General features: G+C 30.3%; 6 protein-coding genes across 11 annotated transcripts; 4 read left to right on the forward strand and 2 right to left on the reverse strand.

The window, feature by feature from the left end:
- Window positions 1-1,861: 1,861 nt before the first annotated feature.
- Window positions 1,862-10,184, reverse strand: chic (profilin chic). Of its 5 annotated transcripts, none has more exons than XM_065502249.1 (4): window positions 10,067-10,184; window positions 8,605-8,837; window positions 2,796-2,967; window positions 1,862-2,043 (listed from the first exon to the last, which is right to left on the reverse strand). In XM_065502249.1, the coding sequence occupies exons 2-4, from the start codon at window positions 8,713-8,715 to the stop codon at window positions 1,946-1,948; spliced, it is 381 nt and encodes a 126-aa protein (XP_065358321.1). In that variant the 5' UTR covers window positions 8,716-8,837; window positions 10,067-10,184; the 3' UTR covers window positions 1,862-1,945. The 5 variants fall into 5 exon arrangements, with proteins under 5 accessions (XP_065358321.1, XP_065358319.1, XP_065358322.1 ...); XM_065502247.1 differs by having other exon boundaries at window positions 9,898-10,072; XM_065502250.1 differs by lacking the exon at window positions 10,067-10,184 and adding an exon at window positions 9,230-9,325.
- Window positions 10,185-12,759: 2,575 nt separating this feature from the next.
- Window positions 12,760-13,290, forward strand: Ssb-c31a (single stranded-binding protein c31A). The gene is made up of 2 exons (XM_065502254.1): window positions 12,760-12,897; window positions 12,953-13,290. Exons 1-2 carry the CDS (start codon window positions 12,841-12,843, stop codon window positions 13,226-13,228), a joined length of 333 nt encoding a protein of 110 aa, XP_065358326.1. The 5' UTR covers window positions 12,760-12,840; the 3' UTR covers window positions 13,229-13,290.
- LOC135952357 (transmembrane protein 222) lies at window positions 13,275-14,066 on the reverse strand. Its single transcript, XM_065502253.1, has one exon. The coding sequence runs from the start codon at window positions 14,014-14,016 to the stop codon at window positions 13,453-13,455; it is 564 nt and encodes a 187-aa protein (XP_065358325.1). The 5' UTR covers window positions 14,017-14,066; the 3' UTR covers window positions 13,275-13,452.
- A 90-nt stretch (window positions 14,067-14,156) lies between these two features.
- Window positions 14,157-16,973, forward strand: eIF4A (eukaryotic translation initiation factor 4A). 2 transcript variants are annotated; one of them, XM_065502251.1, is made up of 5 exons: window positions 14,157-14,314; window positions 15,247-15,470; window positions 15,538-16,151; window positions 16,242-16,465; window positions 16,534-16,973. In XM_065502251.1, coding segments are annotated over exons 1-5 (1,209 nt in total). In that variant the 5' UTR covers window positions 14,157-14,312; the 3' UTR covers window positions 16,679-16,973. The 2 variants fall into 2 exon arrangements, with proteins under 2 accessions (XP_065358323.1, XP_065358324.1); XM_065502252.1 differs by lacking the exon at window positions 14,157-14,314 and adding an exon at window positions 15,123-15,141.
- A 2,740-nt stretch (window positions 16,974-19,713) lies between these two features.
- Window positions 19,714-22,273, forward strand: ifc (delta4-sphingolipid-FADS-like protein ifc). Its single transcript, XM_065502255.1, has 2 exons — window positions 19,714-20,250; window positions 21,175-22,273. The coding sequence occupies exons 1-2, from the start codon at window positions 19,853-19,855 to the stop codon at window positions 21,740-21,742; spliced, it is 966 nt and encodes a 321-aa protein (XP_065358327.1). The 5' UTR covers window positions 19,714-19,852; the 3' UTR covers window positions 21,743-22,273.
- Window positions 22,274-23,527: 1,254 nt separating this feature from the next.
- On the forward strand, window positions 23,528-24,614 carry Cks30A (Cyclin-dependent kinase subunit 30A). The gene is made up of 2 exons (XM_065500573.1): window positions 23,528-23,735; window positions 23,796-24,614. Exons 1-2 carry the CDS (start codon window positions 23,680-23,682, stop codon window positions 23,962-23,964), a joined length of 225 nt encoding a protein of 74 aa, XP_065356645.1. The 5' UTR covers window positions 23,528-23,679; the 3' UTR covers window positions 23,965-24,614.
- The last annotated feature ends 341 nt before the right edge of the window (window positions 24,615-24,955 follow it).

Here is a 24,955-nt window from a genome sequence, read left to right on the forward strand (position 1 = left end):
AATTCAACGAATTTGATTTTGAATTAAGAATTAATTATTTCGAACTTTTGTTATTTATACACCAATTTGGATTGAAGATATTTTTAATGTAATTTTCACCAACTAGTTTCGAAAAGAAATTCGTTCAAATTTGTATGCTTTATACATTGTATTTCGAAAGTGTTTCGTTTCGAATCGAATTACATAATAACATCCCTGTTCTGTAAGATGTTAAAAAAAAAACATGTTTCAGGTAAATGTTTCTCATTTTAAGTTATTTTACTCAAATTATTCAGCCCAATTATGAATTAAAAATTCCGCGGGAGTTTGTTCCCCGGGAGTTTTTTCCCATTGAATTTGAATAGGAAAAATGAGAAAAGGGAGAAAACTCCCGCGGAATTTTTATTCATAATTGGGCTGATTATTTCTTGACTTATGACGGTCTTGTTCTAAAAGAGCATGTTACATTTCTTTATGAGAAATATATTTATATTGAAAGCAAGTGTAAATCAAGCCTTGAGTTATAGTCAAACAATTGAATTACAGTTTATTTCAATAGCATTATCCAGTAAAAAGGAAACATAAATTCAAGCCATATGTTTTTTGTTTGAATAATATTTAATTTTTCAAATATTTTTCAAGTTTAAAACATTCCAACAAAATGTTCAAGTGCTTGAATTTTTGGGTGTTTGGTGCTTACTGGGTTATAATTTTTTTTTTCAAATTCTTTAAACGGAAATCAATTCTATATATTTATCTACTATAAATATGAAAATGTTTTCTTGTTTTTATTAGAAAAATTAAAAAAATATATTTAAAAACAAATCATCTTGTTGACAAAACATACACAACTGTTTATGCAGTTATTTTTAGCTTAATATTTCACTATTTACGTTCGCATATACATTATTAATTGACATAGTTTTTGTTTTAGCCAACTTTGTGTTTTCCTTGAAGAATTTTATGCAAAAATATAAAAATATTTGGAACAAAAAATAATAAACAAAATTTATCGTTCAGCTTCTAAAAAGAACCCCCCCACAACAACCAATACAAACCATTTTTATAAAGTATTTTTTTTATATTTAACCAAACACCCCAAACTTTGTGACATTTAAATGACATTTATAAATTCTCACAGCTACAACGATGAAATCGTGTAACTAAAATAAAATAATAAATTGTTGCACTCCAAACAAATTAAAAAAAAAACAAAAATAGATCCCAGAAGTATAAATGCTACAAATGGACATACCCAACCCCACCATACAACATGAGTATTTACATGAATTTGTGTTTTTTAAACCCCCCTTAAGGGATTTTGGAAATGTCAACTCCTCTATTTGGTGCCTCAACGATTCATAGTCAAGCGGATAGGAAAAAAAGGGAAAACTGTCTTAAAAACAACATACAAAATCCAACATTTAAAAAATTAATAAAAAATAAATTATGTTTTAATGACATGATTTATACATACTGTAAAATTTATTCAATGTCTTATAAAAATGAATATTTTTAATAATAGTTTTTTATGTATGTATGTTGATTAGTTTTGGACTGCCAAGTGTTAAAAAAATATTTATTTTTTTTTATTATAACTTTTATGACGATGTCTGTCTGTTGGAGAATGAATGAATGAATGCATGAAAGAGATGGATGAAAATGATGGGTTGCTTGCTGAATTGTTTGGTCATTTCTGTGTATATTATGCATTTAAATATATTTTTGTCTTGTTTGTAAAAAAAGCGAAAAATATTTTTTTTTTTTAATTAAATGTTTAAGAATATCTATTAAATTTCTGTTTTTATATTTATTTTTTATTTGTTTTGTATGAAAATTATTCCAAAGTTTTTTTGTTTAGCAAAAAATTATTTTTATGATATTTTTTTTTTGTTTTTTTTTCGTTTATTAATATTATTATATAATTACTTTTATGTATTATGTATAGTGTGTGTGTTTATATTTTCTAGTACCCGCAAGTGATAAGATAATCTCCAAGTTTCTCTACGACGGATGCGGCCTGTTGTGGCTGAACGGGATCTTCGTAAATGGAAACAATCACGGCTGTAAATAAATTAGAAACAAAAAATTGTTTATATTAGTTATGTCATTAAAACAAAACAACAACTACAAAAAGCAAAAAACAAAGTCAAAGTCATTAGATACGAGACTTATTATTATACGATATATTATATTTGTAACAAAACAAAAAATGATCATATAAGGAATATTTTACACAACTAAACTAGACACTTGTCTCTAGACAAACGAAATTATTTCTATCAAAGGCAACATCAATCAATAGTAGGCATAAACTTATTTAATAAATAAAACGCACATTTTTTGAAGGGTGACGTATTGCATTTTAACAATCTAAACAAGTTATAAGCTATTGGAATTTAGCCTAATTAAAACGTTAATATAAAAAAAAACGTCCTGTAGCTAACATTAGTAAAATGGACGGATAGATGGACATGACACTATAGTCTCCGCTATATATAACGATCCAGAATATACACAAAAACTTTATGGGGTCGCAAATGAAACACCTTTATGGTCACTCATGGTGAAAACGGATTGAAATTCTAAAAACATTTTTTATGAAATTGGTCCTATATCGATATAACGATGCCCGTCTGTATATTGCAATAAACTTGGTTTTTGGTGAACCATATATTCATCCAGAAACTAAATTTTCGCCAAAAAAAAAAAACTATTTTTTGAATATGTTGAAATTCATATCTAAAACAATCTAAGAGCAGAGCCAAGTGTCATTTAATTGTAAATGTTATAAAAAAAATTCCATAGGAACTTACCTTGTGTGGTTTTCATGCAATGTACACCGCTACGTCCGAACTTGGCGCGGACGACACGGTCTGTACCGGACAAATAAATATATCTTTGGCCGGCCAATGTTACTCCATTGCTGGTAAGAAGATCTTGATTATCAAATCCAGAGATCAATTTTGACAATTCTTCTTTTGAAACCTAGAATTAAAAGAAAAAATCAAATTTAATAAAACAATGTATAAAAAATATGGAATAAACAGTATGCTAAAAAAAATAAGTTTTACACGTTCCAAGTCCATTAAAAATAAACTTCACAAGTCCCGGAAATCTTGCTGGGAACTTTAAAAATTTAGCAATTTAATCGATCAGCCCAATTATTAATAAAAATTCCCCGGAAATTCAATGTTACAAATACGAAAATGGAAAAAACTCCCGAGGAATTTTTATTCATAATTCGGCTCTCACTAATCGTCACCAAAGTATATACTTTGGTATAAAGATTGAGAAACATTTTCAGTGAAAAAATAAAATGTTAAACAAAAAATTTGATTAATGATTTTGTTTATATACTAGGTACGTCATTGGGAATGTCTTTGAAATGTTTTCATTTGATATCCATATTGTCTATATACATAACAAATTAATCGAGATATATGTAGGTCAAACTCTTGTATATACAAATTATAAGGTCTACAACTAATATTCGATTTGTGGAGGTGGATAAAACCTCAAAAGTAGTGTTTGTTTTCTTTAAAGAAATTATATTCAAAGTGCATATAAATATGAAAAATTCAGAATGAAATGAATAAGCTAAAACTAACAATTCAAAACAAAAGCTCCTAAAACTTGCCCTGGTAATTACAAACCGATAGTAAATTTTTATATAAGACAACTTTAAGTTGTCCTTTTATTTTATTTTGATTTGTAATTGTAATGTTTTCTGGGCTAGTACATGTTTAAATAAAGCACATACAACATGTACAATTAAGAGAGCTATACATAGATTTCATTCAACAATCGTATATTTAGAAAACACATTCATTCTATGTCAGGGTCTTAATAATGATCTTGTACCACAAATACATTTCGCGAAGGTACATTGACTCGTATTTTTTTTATTTTTCTTTTTTTCATTTTATAATCTTGCTACTACCCATTTATTTAGCCATAACAAATCAAAACAACCATTCAACCTACCCACCTTCTTTCCTTCCTTACTACCACCACCACCCTCCATCAAAAAAAACTAGTAACACAATTTACACACAGCATGTACAACAACCTATGAACATATTACCTATGTACACTTTTACCGCCCTTAAAAGGCTGACATGAACGGCAAACGTACATTAGCACAAACAAACAAAAAAAAACAATCAAATTTTCAATGTCACTCAGTGTGAATGGCTAAAAGAAAACAGTTAAAAAGAGATACCGGACAAAGAAAAATGCAATAGAAAACCACTCCACTCAATGTTATCGTTAAACAACTCAACTCTTTATCACACTCTCACTCTTTGGCCAATTCTCACTCTCTTCAATGGCAGCCATTTTGATATATACTAACAGCCGGTTTTTGCAAATATAAAACAAAAATATCCATATGCATATACAAAAACAAATACATAATTACAAATGAAAAGCAATGAATTTCAATGGGGCGATTGATTATTTACACTCAATTCAAATTTGCCATATATACACATTTTATCTCGCATAGATTTTGCAAAATATAGATATGAATATACAAAGAGAGCGAGAGAAAGAAAGAAAGAGTACTATGGAAATATGGATAAAAAGAAACTGCCAATAAAGCAAGTATGTATGAATAATAAGTGTGTGCAAAGAAAACTAAAGATAGATAACCAAGAAAACGAAGGAAAAAAAATACAAAGAAATGAAATGTACCGAGTACACAACAACGCCGGGTGTGTGTGATGTGCATGTGAGAGTACATATGCAAAATTACTTTTTTTTTTTGCTTTTTCTGTATGTATTTGTTGTACCGCAAAATTATTATAAAAAATTTTTGTTTTATTTTCCTAACGACTAGTGTGCAAAATGTTGTTTATAAAATAAATTTTGTTAAGAATTTATTTATTTCTTTTGTCAAGGCAATAATTATTTTTGCCAGAAAATCATAGAATATTAAATTATGAATCTACTACTTGCTACCCCGCCCTACTATTCTACAGCAATATTTCTCTATATATTTTGTTTTGTTATAGGTAGGTAGTAGGTATCTTTTCATAAAGCTTATCTTTAAGATACGCAGGTCAAAGTTACCATGTGTGCTAGCTATTCTTTAGACAAAAGAAGTGAAAATAAACCAGAGCTTAAGTGGCTGACAATAGGTAAAATTAATTATGTATATGTATGGATAGATAGATGGGGTTTTTTGTTTTTCTATTCAAAAAGATAACGAAGATTTAAAATTCGTGTTAATTTTTGGCATACGTAGACATGGACGGCGTCGTCAGCTGATTGTTGTTAAAAGAAAAAGTTATATGAACAAATGTAGCTAGTATTTCTTTTGTCCAAATAAAACATCGGGGAGGTGCTGGCTGGCTGGCAGGCAGAGACAACGACATGTGAAAAGATATGAGTCAAGTGTATTTTTTGCTTATTTTTCAAACAAAATATGCTACTCTAGCTGGCTGGCGGATTGGATTGACTGACTGGCTGCTTGCTTGCTTGCTTTTCGTGATAAATTCTTCTTGCACAAATTATTCTAAAAATAATATCAATGTGTTCATGTGTTGATGATTATTATTTTAGTTTTTTATTTCGTTTTCCAAATTGTGTACCAAAATAAAGAAAATCGTTGCGCTATCTATACACATACAAAAATATAAAATTACAACAACGATGTGCACCAGGGCCAGCCAAACACCAGCAGCAAGCAGTTTTATGTATGACTCACAGCGACAAAGCGATAACATTTCATAGAGGGTTTTTAAAAAGCAAACCACCAAAAATAAATACATATTGTACACTGTACACATTATTATATATACATTTCCTTTAGTTTAATCATGTCAATCCCACCATATTGCATTTAACATGTACGCAGCCCAACTAAATAAATACTAAAATCCTTATTAGTATTCACCCACAGATCCCCTGGAAGGTTTACATATATACGTACACAAACAAACAACACATTAATGCATACATTTGTGTGAGGAGAACGAGAGCTTCTAGAAATTTCCAATTTATTTGAAACATATGTTCAAAATATGTTATTGAAAAGGCCACATAAATTTATCACTCTTAAAAACTACACAACTGGGTGATAACATGGTCTCCCGGAATATGCCTAACCCAAAGAAGAAACGACACTTTAAAACAGAATTTGAATGAATGTTTATTTTAAACAAAAGAAACACATTTTTTGTTTTTTCTGATTAGGGAGGTAGCCTGCAAAAGTACCACTTACTGTGTGTGCACGAAAATAATAAAACAAAAACGACATTTTTAAGTGTAATATTTTGAGGAGATAATGAAAAAGATTGGCTAGGGACAGCAACACCACCAGCAATGACTTTTTACAATCACAAAGGAAGTCTAAATTTAGCATTTTCTTTGTAGGTATCTCTACTCCAGCTGTATGTAAAATGTTTACACAAATGGTTTGTCTCAAATTTTCAACACTTTCACACATTGTTTTAAAGAAGTTCGTTTATCAAATATTATTTGAAACGCAAGTTCGCTGGACTTTAGGAACAAAAAAAAAATAAAATAAATGCAGATAAGATTTGTTTGTTAATAACATGGCTTTTGATTATGCATTTTTCAGTAAGATTATTCTGCTTTTGGAAACGTTTCTTTTTCCGTTTTGCTATTTAAACAAAGAAACAAATTGTTTGTATTGATTAACATTTTTGAATTAAATTTAATATAAATTCTACTTTTAATTCTCATAAAAGATGATATCCATAATAAAGAAAAGATATTGTTGTAAATATGGTATGAATGTATTATGTAGGTATAATTTAAGCTGCGCTATTTATTAAGCACGTACATGTATAATATATTTATTTATAACAACTGATAAATAAAACTGAGATGACTGAGGCTGCTTGCGGTTTATACAAAAATAAAACCTCCTTACGGCACACTTAGCAAACTTTGGCTTAAATATGAAATTGATGACTGATTTCAATGTATTATTTAGTATAATGAATTCTAGATTTAAAAACAACATTTTCTTCTAGTTTAACTTTGCAACAAGCCTTCAAATTAGAAAACAATTAGCCCCATTTACTATATCTCTGGTTATTTTTTTATCTTGTCGATATACTGACAGTTTTCATACAAAAATTATATTTCATGGAAGTATATAGTTACGAAAAACGATAGCCAGAGATTGAGAAAGTAGGTCTTTGTCTGTCTTTACTACGGTTGAAATTTGAATAATCGATGAAAAATAGATATACATTTTTATTCGAATAAATAAAATTTTTTAGTTAAGAAAAAACAAATTTTCGATCAATTCGACTAATCGAATACTTAAATGTATTCTCCAGCTAAACTTTTAAAAAATAAAAATTTATAATGTTAAACTGAGATGTTGATCAATGGAAATTTCTACATTTATTAAGATCGCAATATCAAACTTAACTAAAACACGAAAACTTTGAGATTTCAGTTTTAGCCCAAAAACGAATGAGCCTATTCAAAAATTTCTTCATTATTTCACCTAGCCTGGCATGAACATAAATTCGTTCGAATAATCGAAAAAAAATATCGAATAATAAACATATGGGTAACTTGTATTCGATTAAACTTGAATAATTGACAATCCTAGTATTTACCGAACAAGTCAAATTTGCAAATAATTTTGGCATAAACCTATAAATCGGACATAAAAGAGTAGGTATGATAACAATTTTCATACACAAAATGATGAAAATTAAGTTATGTTAAACATAAAATAAATCATTTGTCAAAATGATAAAATTTGGGTCTTTGAAAATTAGCACAATGCACATTTATTGACATTAAAAGCCATTAATATATTTTCTCAAAAAATTAACATAATCACTTGGTAATTACAACAGAAAACTAATATTAATTCCAAGAACAAACTATTTTGTAATCCATTTAGATTTAAACATTTTTTGCTAAATGTTTTAATTTTAAGCAGAGAAATAAAAGACAATCAACAAAAAAAAAAAAAACCGGTGAGAAACACAAGCATAGAATGACCGACCGGTCTTTTTTTGTTGTTGCTTATTCTGTTTTGTATAAATGTGTTATTGGCTCCATATTGAGCATTTGTCGCCGCCACTTGCAAAAGTGGATATGGACAGAAGAAAATGAAATTTAAAATAAAAAGTAAAACACACAAAAATAACGACTTCCAGAAGGTTATTATTGGTGGTGGTTTTGTGAGAAGTTTTGTACGACGTCAACTGCTGCTACTGATGTTGATGATGATGGTGGTGGTGGTGGTAGTATGAAGGGCGTTTGCTTTTCTTTCGTTTTTTTTTTCACATGTCACACTACTTACTGATTGTGTATACAAAAGTCAATTTATATCGCTTTTTATGGGATTAAGTAAAGAATTGTGTTAATCATGTCCAGTCCAATCAAATATAAATGAAGATACGTTTTTTTTTAATTTTGATAATGTCTCTATCACTCAAACACCATGAATCATAATATTTCTTATTCAACATTATTTTTCGTATGGTCACACCCATGAACTTGTCCAAAAAAATATATTAAACAGGATAATTTTTGTCCCCCCATAGTAGTACATAGTTACATATTTTAATGTATGAAAAAAGTTTTTGAAACAAAGGAAAACAAATGGGTTCGATTGCTTACCTCAAAGCCCTTGGAAGAAGCCCAAACGTTTCCATCATGGCCAGCGATACAGGCTTTGGTAACGCATTGCGAGGCCATCAATTGGTTATCAACATAATCTTGCCAGCTCATTTTTTATTTGTTGGTTATAACTTACGGTGATACAGAAATGAAATTTAAAACGTTTACAGTTGTTGTTCTTGTTGTCAATGTGGTGTCCAACAAAATGTCTTCAACTTTTCGTTATAGTAGTGCTGAAAAAGAAAACATAAATATGACATAAATATTAATTATTCACTAAATTATAAAAGAAATGAAAAAAATTTGCAAGACACTAAAAATCTGTACACACAATTTATAAAGTTCAGTTTTCTTTGGTAGCAAAAAAAAAGACAAGACTAACCAACTAACTAAAAAGAAATGCATGTATTTAGAACAAAAAGTATTTATATTTAATATGTTGTCAATCTGCTTTTGCAAATTTCTTTTCACCAAAAAAAAAACAAAAAATTAGCCAATTTCCATTTATATATTTGTAAAATTTCTAGCAAATATTAATTTTCTTACACTTTCTTCTTACAATGCCAACGCAGCCGCGGTCTAACAAGTTTAGCCAACAAAGAATGCAAAAAATTTAAAAAAGTACCGAAAAATGTTTTCTTTTGCCGTTGCTGCCGCGCACACCAGTTTCACTCAAGCACACTAAAACGAATGTGATAAATAACCGACATGTTCAACATTGAGTTTTTTGTTTTTCGCTTTTACACTCCCTTTTTGTTTTTTCTATTTTCTTACATATTCTTTCGATTTTTGTTATATTTTCTCTACTTTCATCCACTTACTCACTCACTTCTCTCTATTACTCTTTTGTGGCTCTTTGTCTCCGCCGACTGTTTTTCACAAGTGTGACTCAACACAATACGGCTGGCTGAATGGCTGCTCCACCAATGAATCAGAATTGAAAATATGGAATAGATGATTCAGTGGGATGAAAGGACAAATTATTACAAATATACACACACATATATTATATTACTTTTTCTTAATTTTTGTTTTCTGTTTAACAAAATTAATCTTTTTTGTTTAATTATATCTATGGCTACATAAGTAGTCTATTGCAAATCAAACCGCAAGGGGCACAAAGCGCGTATACATACAATATCATTTTCTATGTGTGTGTGTTGCCAAATCTTTGCGCATACAAAAAAAAATTGCAAAATGAAAAAAAAAATACAACAAAATATAATTTTTTCTTCGCCTACGCAGTTTGTAAAAATCCTAGACCTAACCTTAATTACTGGAAGCTACACTTACATTTTGTGGCAAATTATTTTTCCTTGCTTTTTAGTGTATGAAAATGGCACTGCACGGGTTTAATTTTGCGTTCTCTTTAATAATTTTTTTTCTGTTGCCACAAGATTTTTCAACGGGCGCAATAAATACTTTTTTTATCCAGATAAATAAAAATAATTTTAAAACTCACTTTCTACTCAAACGACTGTCGACAAATGACTGCGAGTGTCAAATTAATAGATAAATACCCTGTTTCGAACTCCGGGTAAACAGAGTTGTAATAAGAAATATATTATTGTTGCCAGATAATTTATTGTTGAATACAATGATAAAATACTCACCCTGTTATCCCAGCAGAGTTGTATTAATTCATAACCATAGTGTTGCCAATAGATTTCATTACGAAAATCACTCAATAAAGACTCAAACGATTGAAAAATACACAACATACAAGTTTCTGTATTTCTCTATGTCCCTAATTTTGTAAAACAGACAAAACATAGAGCCGAAAATCCACTCTATTTATTATTATTAAAAAAAATAATTTATAACCAAAATAAACTTCTTACTGTAATTTTTGTGAGTTTTTTCTTTATAAACAACATCTTACGTACATTTTGGCGAAACGTATGGAAAATGTTGAAAACTTGAAAGATTTGTTCACACTTGCAACAACTATAACATCCATCACTAAAATTGCAAAAGTATTAAAAATCATATTGTGTTATGAAAACAAAATGAATTGAGGCTGGTTTTCTTTTTTACACTATCAAATTAAATAAGAAAATAATTTCACAAACACATTTCAAAAAAATAAAAATAAAGATGTTGAGCAAGGTGCATTCAATAAGGTGTAATCGGGAGCACAGCTGATTATAGAAATAGCACGCAACAATGTCATACTACACATATAAAAAATATTCGCCGGTACGCACTTATGTCAAACTCCATGTAAAAAAAATTAGCGAATTCGCCTGTAATTATTTCAATTCGCCACTGCTGTCACCTTGTTAAATACGCCTTGATGTTGAGCACTCAGTCCTGTGCAAGGTGCATTTAATAAGGTGCCATCGGCAGCACAGCTGATTATAGAAATAGCACGCACAAATGTCAAACTACATATATAAAAAATATTCGCCCGTACGTCCGTATGTCAAACTCTATATATAAAAAATAAGTGAATTCGCTTGTATTTATTTCAATTCGCCACTGCTGTCACCTTGTTAAATACGCCTTGGTCCTGTGTAATTCGTATGGAAAGATGTTAACATGATGGTAGATGTGCTCTAGTATGAAAAGACTATAATCATTTAGCCACAAAGTATAATTTAGCGACGACCAAGGCGTATTTAACAAGGTGACAGCAGTGGCGAATTGAAATAAATACAGGCGAATTCACTTATTTTTTATATATAGAGTTTGACATACGGACGTACGGGCGAATATTTTTTATATATGTAGTTTGACATTTGTGCGTGCTATTTCTATAATCAGCTGTGCTGCCGATGGCACCTTATTAAATGCACCTTGGCGACGACTGTATTATTTAACAGAGTTGTACAAGGCGAATTAATACAAGGTGGAGTCAGTCAAACAGCTGATAACTTTTTTTTTCGCTTTTTGGTTCTAACAATTGTCAAAGCTTGTTTTTATATTTAAATATCTACATATTTTAAGCTTATTAACAAAATATTTCTTGTTTACATAAATAAGTAAAGCCCTCACTATTCAATTATCTACACTATATTAAGTTTAAATACTTATTTGTTTAATTTTTCATTTTGGTTTTTTGACATTTGTTAAGACCAATTGTTGTTTTTGTAGAACTGACACCACCTTGTATGAATTCGCCTTGGAGTTGTACTTATTTTGGAAATAAGACTAACAACTCTGTTTTTAAGTGATATAACAGATGATGCCAGAACAAAAAAAATATACAAACTTTTTACTTTCTACAATTTTTATTTGCTATCCGAATATTGCACTCTAATTAGGTAAATACAATTTTGTTTATAAATAACACCGAATTAAAAGAAATTGAGTCACAGTAACATAACCTTTGTCTATAACTGATAAATTTTTATCATCATAAACGTCGAAACAATTAACAGGTATAGACACCATTTATTAGTGTTAATGCATCGTTAATTGTTATGATAAATATTTGGTACACAAAGGATAATTTTGGCCATTTGATGTTAAGCTTTACCCCCTGTCTATACTTGACAAATATTTATTATAACAATTAATGACATTTGTTGTCAAAACAAAGTTGTCTGTGCAAAAGCACTAACAATTTTGTCATAACAAAGCAATAATACTAATAAATGGAGACTATACAGGATAATTTTTTATCATGACAACGATTTTGACGTTTATCATGATAAAAATTTATCAGGTGTAGACAGGGGGTTATGGCGGATCAATAATAATATTATAACATAAGCTGACAAATTATATATATATTTTTTAAAGTAATATTTTTAATTTGCAAAACCAAAACAGAACAAAAGTAAAAAATGTGTTAACAAAGATAAATTATTCAGAAAAATCGAGAAAAATATTCATAAAAAAAATAAATTACAAAAATAAATTTCATATACCCCTTGAACATAAAAACGAAGTTTAATATAAAGTTCAGTTATTTCTTATTTTAAGAAATTACAATTGCGCGTGGACAAGTAGGATTACTTAAGTGTAAAAACTATGTACTTGGAATAAATAAATAATTATAATTAAAAATATCAATGATTTTTTCAAAATAGTGTCAAGCTGCGTCGCAAATAATAATCCATTTTAATAGACTTGGCAACACTACGTGGTATATACATATATCCCGCCTAATATTTCCATAATGTTATCATTTTACTTTGAATAGCACAATCAAACCGCATACAGCATACAAATTGCCATTGCCAATTTCTGAATTTCGTTGCATTTATTTATCTAAAAAAGCCCAACAAGATGCCGAAAACTAAAAAACAAGAATCTTCTAGTGACAGTGACTCCGGGCCAGATGATGTAATTTAATACAACGAGTGATTAAAAATATTTTAACAAATGTGTTTAATTTCAGACTCATCCCCCGGCAAAGAAATCCAAGGAGACATCCGATAGCAATGACAGTAAATCCAAGAGCAGTGATAAAAATACAAATCATTGGGTTTTGGAGAAGCAACGACAGGTTCGTATTAATGAATTCAGAGGACGTAAATTAATAGATATTCGAGAGTACTATGAAAAAAATGGGGAATCTTTGCCCGGCAAAAAGGGTATTTCATTATCAGTAGACCAATGGAAAAAACTTCTTGCAATCGCCGATGAAATAAATGGAGCAATTGAGCGCGAATAAATTTTAAATGTCCTTATATTATTTGTAATTGTTAAAAAAATAAATATTTGTTTATAAATAAATCTATTTATTTGTTACATTATTCATTAAAATAATGGTTTGGATTAACGTTATTTCGAAACCGTTAAAACCAAACAATTCTAGTAGAATTATACTACCACTAATAATTAAATACATATTGCGTACATACTACATTTAAATTCATTATACTGTCATGTTTAGACTCAGAAATACACACCTAGAATAATGCATATGGTTAATACGATAAGAAATGGAATCCAAGTCTTTACAAAACCAGAAAACCCCACATAGCGACCGCAAAAAAACATCCAGAATGCTAAAATAATCATATTCCAGCCCGTGCGACTTTTGTAACGCATGCCACATAGAGCTGTTGCGACATGAGAATGGCAATTATCACAGAATAGATTGTGCATGCGAGTACCGTAGAGTACGGAAGCTTTAGAAACATTTTCGTCCCACATTAGAGTAGTGCCATCAACATATTTGGGATTTAAACGCAGATAACGCGTTGGTCTTCCAAAGCCCATGTTGTCTTCGGAAACAAAGTAGGGACCAGCAAAGTCTCGTATCACTCCATTCGACATACAAATACCCATATGGCCAATAAAAGGAAAGAACCATGTCAGCATAGGTATTGGAGTCCAAACGATGCAAAACGGAAAACGACCTTCTTTGAAGTCTATACTCGGCAATTCGTCATGTGTGTTCTCCATTTCAAGATAAGTTCCCGTTGGTTGTGTTTGCAATGAACCGCTCTGCGTCATGCTATTTTTATTTTTTACTTTTATAATTTTTGTTTATTGTTTTGTTTTTTTTTCTGTCAGCTGTTTATAAAATGTAGAGAAGAAACAAATTAATTTGTTATTAATTTATAGTGAATGCATTTTAGTGCTGCCATATAGTTTAGCCGGATATATAGAGTAAAGTTGGCTGCAGTTGCTATGTCGTGAAGAAAAAGATTAGCAAATGAGTCAGAAATTCAGCAAGACAGAGCCCTTTCGCTTGCTTTTACAAATCAGAATCAGCACGTGTAAAAAAAGTGCCAAATTAATTTCAGAAAATGTTAGTATTAAACAATGGAAAAAAATATTAAAAGTACCATTTTTGTATAGCAGAGATAATTCTGCGTGTGCACATATAAAAAGTTATGAAAGTGTTGTGAAAATTATAGAATTATGAAGAAATTAAGTTTGGGAATATTTTTCTCGTGAATAAGTGGTTCTTCGGCAACTACATAAAATCGGTAAAAACACGAATGTCGCACGACCTCTACAACTACAAAAGAAAAATATGTAGTCAAAAAATTGAAGCGAAAATTATTACAAATACAATAGAATTCAACCGAAAAATTAAGAATAGAAATTAATTCTGTCCAAAAATTCTTAGAAAAAAGTAACAAGGAATCGGCCATTTTCCATTTATTCATTAGTGTTTTATTCAACATTTTTCTGGCATGAATAATTTTTCTCATTCTCTTTTCAACTTAATTCTTAACGGGCATTGTTTTTGTTGCGATGAAACACCACCTTTTTTTTAACTCACATAGAAAGGAAGAAAGAAAACGTACGATTGAGTCAGTTGTGTGGTTGTTGTTGGTGGTGCCATGAGAAAAGAAAACAGAATTGGCAAATGCGACTGGAATTGTGATTAGCATTTGATGATGGCTATAATGCTGTTGTATTTGTTTGTGTGTATAAAATGCCACTCAACTCAAATGAGTAAATTAAAATGGTGGAAAGCGTATGAGAAAAAAAAGAAATAATTATTCACATTTTCGAAAAAGAAGCTAAAAAGTGCACACGCGTGTGAAAAATAGAAAATAAGTTTTATAAATTTGCAAAAAAGAAATATATTTAGTACAAACCTATATACACAATTTATTAAATAATGTAAAGAAAATATGTATTTGATATAAATGAAAATTAGAGATAAAATTATAAAAATACATACTGATGTTTTTTTTTGTTTTGTTTTTTTTTTTTCCTTTTCTTTAGGGATGATCGAAGTGATGTAAATGAAGGACCCGCCGGTATGGAACCCGAAGGTGTTATTGAGTCAACTTGGCACGAAGTCTACGATAACTTCGATGACATGAATTTGCGTGAGGAACTTTTGCGTGGCATTTATGGTTATGGTTTCGAGAAACCTTCAGCTATCCAGCAACGCGCTATCATTCCTTGTGTGAGAGGCAGAGATGTCATTGCTCAAGCTCAGTCAGGTAAGTGTTGTGGAGCATACACTAGTAATACAACGTTTGTGTTTACATTATTCTTTTCTCACTAAAGGTACTGGTAAAACTGCAACCTTCTCGATTGCCATTCTTCAACAAATCGATACGTCCATCCGTGACTGTCAAGCTTTGATTTTGGCACCAACTCGTGAGTTGGCCACGCAAATTCAACGTGTTGTTATGGCACTTGGCGAGTATATGAAAGTTCATTCCCACGCCTGCATTGGCGGAACAAATGTCCGTGAGGACGCACGCAACTTGGAAGCTGGTTGTCACGTTGTTGTCGGCACACCCGGTCGTGTGTACGATATGATCAACCGCAAGGTTCTCCGTACAAGCAACATTAAATTGTTCGTCTTGGACGAAGCCGATGAAATGTTGTCTCGTGGTTTCAAGGACCAAATCCAAGATGTTTTCAAGATGCTTCCCACAGACGTGCAGGTTATTCTTCTTTCGGCCACTATGCCACCAGATGTATTGGAAGTGAGTCGTTGTTTCATGCGTGACCCCGTCAGCATTTTAGTTAAGAAGGAGGAACTTACCTTGGAAGGTATTAAGCAATTCTACGTCAATGTCAAACAAGAGAACTGGAAACTTGGTACCTTGTGTGATTTGTATGACACATTATCCATTACTCAGTCAGTAATCTTCTGCAACACCAGACGTAAGGTAAATATAGAAAGAAACCAAACCACCACACCACGGGTTATAAGTTTGAAAATTATAAATAATTACTTATTGTTATTGTTTCTCTCATAGGTCGATCAATTGACTGAAGAGATGACCAACCACAACTTCACCGTTTCGGCTATGCACGGTGATATGGAACAACGTGATCGTGAATTGATCATGAAACAATTCCGTTCCGGTTCATCTCGTGTTCTTATCACAACTGATTTACTGGCCCGTGGTATTGATGTCCAGCAAGTGTCATTGGTTATCAACTATGACTTGCCTTCAAATAGAGAAAATTACATTCATAGGTACGTGTGTTTTCACAAAAGAAGAAAAAAACGGCTTGAAAAATATTTTTTATTTCTTTTAATTTTAGAATTGGTCGTGGTGGACGTTTTGGTCGTAAAGGTGTTGCTATCAATTTTATTACTGAAGAGGATCGCAGAATCCTTAAGGATATTGAACAATTTTATCACACTACTATCGAGGAAATGCCCGCTAATATTGCTGATTTAATTTAAATATAGTTATTTTATTTTTTCTTTGTTTGTCCATTCGCACGTCATCAGCAGAAACAGCAGCAGCAGCAACAGCAAAACAACAAAAACAACTACTAAATTAATTTCAAAATAAAATACATAAAATACCAAGTAAAACCAGTCTTTAAAATCATTAAACTGGAATAAAATTGTAAAGAAATAAATACAAAAAAAGCCAACAAATAATATTAGAATTACTAATATAATTAAAATTTTAATAAATATAGCCTGTGTGAAATATACATATTTACGATATATGGAACAAAAACAAATACAATGCGTAAAGTAAATCTAATTATGCAAAGGTAAAGAAAGCTCCGAGATACACTACATCTACTTGTGGTTAAATGATGATTAACATTCTTTTGCTGAGGGTGGTATATTTTAGCTTTTATCTTTATAAGCACATGTGTTTTAGATAATCTTTCGATTCGCATGGAATTTGATATCAATTTCGATTTGTTTCATAACAGTATTTACTCGAAAACTGAAATATCATATACTTTTACTCATCTTCTTGGACATACATTTTTTTGGAATTTGACTTGACCTTATTTCCTTTATAGTAATAATTCCGTCCATGTAACTGCAAAAGTTTTGTGTATGTAATTAAAAAATATTTGACAATTGCTAATCACCCATCTTATCAATATCGCTCATTTGTTATAAGTGTCATAACTCAAAAATTTTAACTCTTGTCGATGGCTTAATATAAAAAAGGCGTAACGAATTATTTTTTTTCAAAAATATCAATGAAAAAAAAGGTTATATTAAATAACTTCATTAAAATTTAAAAAAAAATAAATTTTATACGAGAAATTATTTATTTTTTATGAGAAATAAAATGTGATGTCTCTTATTAAAAATTTCATTAAAACTTTTTCTAAAATTTTATGGATTTTATTAAGTTTATTCCTTCTCCTGTACAGTAACAAAAAATCGAGTTACGCCTTTTTTATATTAAGCCATCGATATGAGTAATACAAAACATTTCTCCAGTTGATTGAAGTCTCATGTACTTTAATCTTTACTAAAGCTTCCGTTATTTTCGGTTAGTACGTTTAATGTACAAAGCAAACCATTTGTCACCAAAAGACAAAAAACTTCCCTCAGAAATAACTCTGAATCGCTCGGCCACATGTATTCCATTTCCAAAAATTCATTCAACAGTTTTTGCAATTCGACCTCCGAGTCTTCCTGGGTTACAATTAAAACATTTATCATCTTTCAATTTCAATCTTATCTCACTATACACCTTATCAAACATATCAATAAGTCTTACCATCCCACCATTTCCAATACTACCCCCAATAGTCAAATTAAAATCATTATCCCCACCTCATTATCCACAACACTATCCCTAGCACAAGTAGTCTGCTTGGAACCCGCCCTGTCCAGAAAATCCCTACCCAATACACACTGGTATGACGTAGTCGCATCAGACACGACTAGCATCTTAATACACGCTACCTTCATATCAATAATCGCACAACATTCAAATTGCCATAAACTTTCATTTACCATTCCATAAAAATGTCCATAAAAAAAGAAAGTATTTTCCAAAATCGCATATTTCAAAATATATCTGACCTCCTCACAAAGCTGACTGTGCTACCCGAGTCTATTAAGCATTCTAAAGAAAACCTACAATTAAATCTGGAATTTAAATAAACCATAGGTATTCATTTCATCCAGTTGGTTTGCAACTCGATGTTCCAAGCTTCCACACCCGAAACAGGCTCCTACTTCTCGTCTTGGCTTTTGGTATTTTGAGACAAAGTGTCCATAGCTGTTATAATTGTAACACCGGAATTTCTTGTCGCCACTACTACTGGTCACATTTTCCTTGAAATTGTTGAGTTGGTTGTCTAAGTTCAGTTTTAGAAAATGCTTGTAATAACCTTGATCTGTCAGTAAAACATTGTAGATTAGCTTGTGTTCTCAACTGAGTCGACAAGCTCTTCTTCATCGACTCCAATTTTGTTAGACAGCATAACTTTCTCTTTGTAATAGTCTATAAATGATTCATCGTATATCCATTTGCACTCTTCGAAATTACTTCTCCAATAATCTTTTGTACTGAAAACTTTCATATTTTCTTTCATTATCTTATCTGAGTTTAATTTCACAAAATTTTTTTGAGTGTAGCCACACTTGAATTCTTCCTCCCAATTTACACATTATCAACGCCCTCATTGTATTTTCATTAATGTTATAAATTTCATTTATATTTTTAAATTGTTTTACCCACATTTCAGAGGATGAAACACCATTAGTCAGGAATTATATGCTTTAGAATACAGGCTGCAGTTGCAGCCTCAAGCGTAGTTGCGCAGTCTTATAATTGTAACGAATAACACTTTCAATATCGGTTTCCTTATCAATTGTCCCTTATCAAATTTAAATTACACTTATTTTAAGGTGTAGTAAAAAAATATAAAATTTTACTTTTGCAATCTCACTTCTAATTTTGTAATAAAACACGTCCGTTGACTTTCGAATTTAAATTTTTATAACTCTCCCTTACAATTTGGTACTTATCAACTATGACTTTCGTTAATTTTAATGAATAAACATAAAATAATTAAAATAACATATATATTTACACAGAGTAATCCAGAAAAACATATATAAGCCGTTTTCCCAAATTCCCATACATAATAGGTACATTTTGAAATATGTACAATATATTATTCAAGTAATGAATTATTTATGCCTACATTGTAAATTGAGACTCACGTGTAATTGTCTGAAGTTTATTTAAAGTTAATAATTTACAGTGAATAGTAACCGGCTGTTTAGCTTGTTATAATATTTTTATGAAATAAAAATGGTTTAATTTATACAATTTATAATAAATATTTTGGATATTATAATGGCCGATGTGTATTCTATAAAAATACCTTATTTTTGTTCCGGTTTGTGTTTAAATCAAAATTTAATTCATGTAACATGAATGATAAACAGAAATGTTGTTTTTCGTAAAAAGAAGAAGACAAGTAGAAGCAATACAACGAAGAAGACCTGCAAGAAGAAGCATATTAATTAATTTCATACTTTTTGACGACAGTATTAATAGAGAAATAGAAAAAAATTATACTAAAATTAGTGGCGCACGGGTGACATTATTTAACTAGTTTTTTTTATCTCTCAACAATGGGTCAGAAGGTATCAAGAACTGACTTTGAATGGGTGTACACGGAGGAACCACATGCATCGCGACGCAAAATTATTTTGGAAAAATACCCACAAATCAAAAAACTTTTTGGATATGATCCCAACTTTAAGTGGGTGGCAGGAGCGATGGTGCTCACGCAAATTTTGGCTTTATTTATTGTGAAAGATTTTTCATGGCCTTTGTTAATATTAGCAGCCTACTGTTTTGGAGGAATCTTAAATCATTCCCTAATGTTGGCTGTTCATGAGATAGCTCACAATTTGGCCTTTGGACACAGTCGACCGATGCACAACCGCATACTAGGCTTTATATGTAATTTGCCGATTGGTTTACCTATGTCTATATCGTTTCGAAAATATCATTTGGAGCATCACAGGTAATATATGAAACAAGTGGTTGTTCAATATGACCGTAATGTTTATTTGTTTTTGGGAGGGCGTTGTCTAACCAATAAATGTCCAATGAAAGATATATGAAATACTTTTTAAAATGTTGTTAAAGACTAGAAGATATAAGTGGGATAGGAGTCATTTCTGAAAAATATATACATTAATTCAGTAATGATGACGTAAATAAAACTTAAGTAAATATATGAAGATTTGTTGTTAAAAAAATGTCAACTCTTTATGTGCAATTATCCTGTAGATAAACAATTTTTCTTAGGTTATTCCCTGTTTTTATCGATCCAATCAAACACCATAGTATCACGTTGTTGGTGTGTAATCTTATCTATAGTCAAAACAAATACAAAAATTAAGTATATTGTTGATTGCTGTGTAAAGAAATGGCACGTAAACTGGGCGGTTGACTAACCATCAAACCTAATCAATTCTGATTCCATATAGAAATGTTTAAAGTAGTATACATATGTATGTAAAAAATATATAAGTAATAAACTAAATGCTACAAAAAAAATAATTTTACAGGGAAAAAATATTTGTAGTGGAAATGAAAATGCATTGGAAAAGGTTATAATAACACTTTAATAAGTTGTTTATGACTATAGTTTAATATATTTTATTATTTTAGAACGTATTTTACTACTCGTGTTTAATTATTGAAATGCTAGTTGCTTTTTGCTTGTTAGGTGGCCATTTACATGCAATTGATAATTTACATACATACATTTAACGTAAATACATATGTATGTACATATAGTACATTTAGAGGAGGGTGGTGATTCACCCATGTGACGTATTTTCTCTGGGATTCTTACATTAAACAACAAGTGGCTTTTTGATTTTTGTTTAACAACAATACATTTTTAATGTTTTTTTATTCTGATCGATTTAATTTTTAGATATCAAGGAGATGAAGTGATTGATACTGATATACCCACATTACTGGAGGCAAAGTTGTTCGATTCAACTTTTGGCAAATTTCTTTGGGTATGTCTGCAGCCTTTCTTCTATATATTCCGTCCTCTTATTATAAATCCAAAGCCACCAACACGTTTGGAAATTGTCAACACCATTATTCAATTAACATTCAACGCTCTGGTTGTATACATATTTGGTTGGAAAGCTATGGCTTATTTGGTGTTGGGTTCAATATTGGCAATGGGACTACATCCAGTGGCCGGACATTTTGTATCAGAACACTACATGTTTGCCAAAGGATTTGAGACCTACTCCTATTATGGTCCCCTCAACTGGATTACATTTAATGTAGGCTACCACAATGAACATCATGATTTCCCAGCTGTACCCGGCTCCCGTTTACCGGAAGTGAAAAAGATAGCTCCTGAGTTTTATGACACAATGCCACAACATACCAGTTGGACGCGTGTGTTGTACGATTTTATCATGGATCCAGCCGTTGGTCCCTATGCTCGCGTCAAACGTCATCAAAAGGGTTTGAAAACATAAGACTATTTTGTATCTATTTACGTTGTATTTCTTCAGTTAATTGTGTGTTTTTTGTCTTAACTACAACGCTATCATTTTCTTTATTGTATTTTTGAGCTTAAACCAAAAAATCTCAACACAAATTTTTAATATTGCATATAGAATATATTTTTTTAACTGGTGAAAAATCATAGGTTTACTGCGAATGGGACAGCAGAGAATATTAATTGATTTTATTTATTAAGGGGTAAAATAAACTATGCTATACATGCAAAATAGCTTTGCTAAAATAGCAAATGAAATGTATAAAACATGAATATATCATCGTGCGTGTAATAAATTTCTAATTATTTGATATATAAATTAGTTGCTAAAAAAATAAAAACAAAGCAACTACATCCTATAGAAATATTAACTAATATTTCGCTATTTAGTAAAAAAAATAATAACATTGTACCTCAAAATAATATATTTATTTAATAATCTATGTATGAATGTATGTAAAGACTAGTAATGAATTAAAGTGTAATTAAATTTCAAATTAAATATAAACATACTGTTTTACTGTTATTATTAATTTAAAACCGCAGAGGTAATGAAATATGAATTGACTTTGTTATGGAATTATTTGTCAATTTAAGAACTTTTTACATTTGTCTGAAATAAAACAAAAAAAAAGAATATTTTTGTTGAAAAAAGTTTTTTTTGCTTAAAAATAAATTGTTTGGTAAATAAAACAATTTTTCGAGAAAACACATTTTTTGTTTAAAATTTTTTTTGGAAAAATATGTTTTTTTATCTAAAAAATGTTGCTGTAAAAAAATGGGTTAAAAATATTTTTCCCGATGTTGACCCACTGTCAAATCGAATTTCTACTTTATATACGTAGCGTGAACGACATTTGATATGTATATTATTAGTTATGACTTAGCTCTCCATATATGGTGGCTTTTTTTGTTTTGTTTATATCCGATTTTCCAGAATTTATATAGCTACCGAAAAGGGACTGTGGCAGTTATTTGAGGGTTTTATAAAGATGATTTTAACAGACAGGCGGACATGGCTATATCGACTCCGCTATCTATCGATCTAGAATATAAATACTTTATGGGGTCGACATATACGTTTGCCACTCATGCTGAAAGTATAAATTCTGCCGATAAAATGTATATATAACGATTTTAGGATCTAGTTATTTGTTTAAAAACTACAGTAATATATAAATTATGAAATAAATTTTAGATTCTACTACATAACATACACAGAGCTAAATTTTTCATATAGTTTTATCATTTTATCTGTTGTTTTCAGTGAGATATTGCAATGCAACATCAGTTTATATTTTTTTTAATATTAAAGTCCTATTTTATTTACTTATTAAAAGTTAAATATATAAAAAATAAAAAGATTGAGGGATTTTTTGCTTAAAAAAAGTACCAAAAATACATCTCTTATATTGAGTTGCCAGATGTGCGTTAATTATAAGAAATTTTGCAACCCTGTTGGGAGTTTTAACCGCATGAGGTCGCTGACGACGCACATTGATGTGCTATCTCTATTGAACACATTGTGCTTTTGCAGAATGTGAAAGAAACAGAAAATTTGAACAACATTTTCGGCGGTTGACGCTGTTGCACTGAAGAGAGTTATTTTGTTGTGTCAATTAAATTTATATTTGAGTCTTTGTTAACGCTGAAATATTCAAATTTGTTTTTTTTTTTAACATTATTAAACGAATTGGCAACGATTTTTATTTGTTTAAAGTAGAATTTTGTTAAAAGCGTGAAGCATTTTAAAACAAATTTTCAAACAAAGTGTTTTTTTTTTGCATTAAGAAGAGTTTGTGTAAAATATATTGCCGCCAAGAGAACTCGAATTTTAAAATTCCTTTTCTAAGGATTCCTTTGTGTTTAGTTTACACATAACCTTAAATACTTAAGAACTTATCCTGCAACAAAATGAGCAAGGACATATACTATTCCGACAAATACTATGATGAAAAATATGAATACAGGTAAGGTTTTGTGCAAATTAGTTATAACTGGATTTATAAATCATACTGTAATTTATCCAGACATGTGGTGCTTCCTAAGGAGCTGGTGAAATTGGTACCCAAAACACATCTCATGTCAGAAGCCGAATGGCGTTCAATTGGTGTTCAACAGTCACGAGGTTGGATCCATTACATGATACACAAACCTGAGCCTCATATTTTACTATTTCGACGGCCCATACAACAGTAAGTTTTGTTTGGGAATGAGAAGCTCTGAGCAATCAGAACTGAACTGCTTATATACGAAATCATCCTCTCAACATAATAAATGTAAATAGCCAAACACTTCAAATCGATAATTAAGTCGTTATTTTGCTGGATAAAGTCAAGAGCAGTGAGTGCTAGTCATTCAGCATGTCGCCAAATTATTAATTGTAAAAGCACGATCATGATCAGGAAGAACGGACATGAACAAAAAATGCAACAATCCTTTTGTAAACTACATGTTTTCTCGATTGTGTGTATAAGATTTAAAATTAATTATACTTTTAATCCTTTTATATTACACTTATTTATTGCTAATATACTTTTGCTAAGTTATTTAATTTTTTTTGTCATTCATTTCATTTACATTTTCTTCGTTGTTGAAATTCGTTTATTAAACTGAGAACAAATTATTTAGAGAATGCTTTTAAGTATTTACTTGCTCTTGGCTCGATCCTTTCTAGTAGGATCGATCGTCTTTTATATGTTTTACTTTTATGGGCCATATTTTAAAGAAATTTTATTTTTTGTATTATTTTAATATTTAAGTATTACTGCTAGCTGTTTACATAGCAATTATGAATATTTTTCAAATACAAAAATATAATAAAAACAAAACTACAATTCTCTAAATAATTTTTGTATTTGCTTTAACGCCAATTGGATATTCTTTGGCTGTGATTTTTTTTTTATTTTAGATTCAAAGTCTGATTGATTGAAAATGTTTATATTTCTGTATTTTGGTTAAGATTGTATTGTATCGGAGATAAAAACGATTTACGGCAGAAGTCCGCCGCCTGTTAAGAGAAGAATTATTATGCGAAACCGTTTCTGACATACCTCAGAGGTATAAACATTTCCACCAAAGGCTCAGCCATTTGTACGACTATACCATATTTAGATGTATCAATCATGAGTGCAAGTTATTTGGCGTAAAAAGTACGCGATTTTAAAATATTTGCCTTATATGTGTTCAG

Source organism: Calliphora vicina, chromosome 2 (genome assembly GCF_958450345.1).
Source record: "Calliphora vicina chromosome 2, idCalVici1.1, whole genome shotgun sequence".
NCBI classification, from domain to species: Eukaryota; Metazoa; Arthropoda; class Insecta; order Diptera; family Calliphoridae; genus Calliphora; species Calliphora vicina.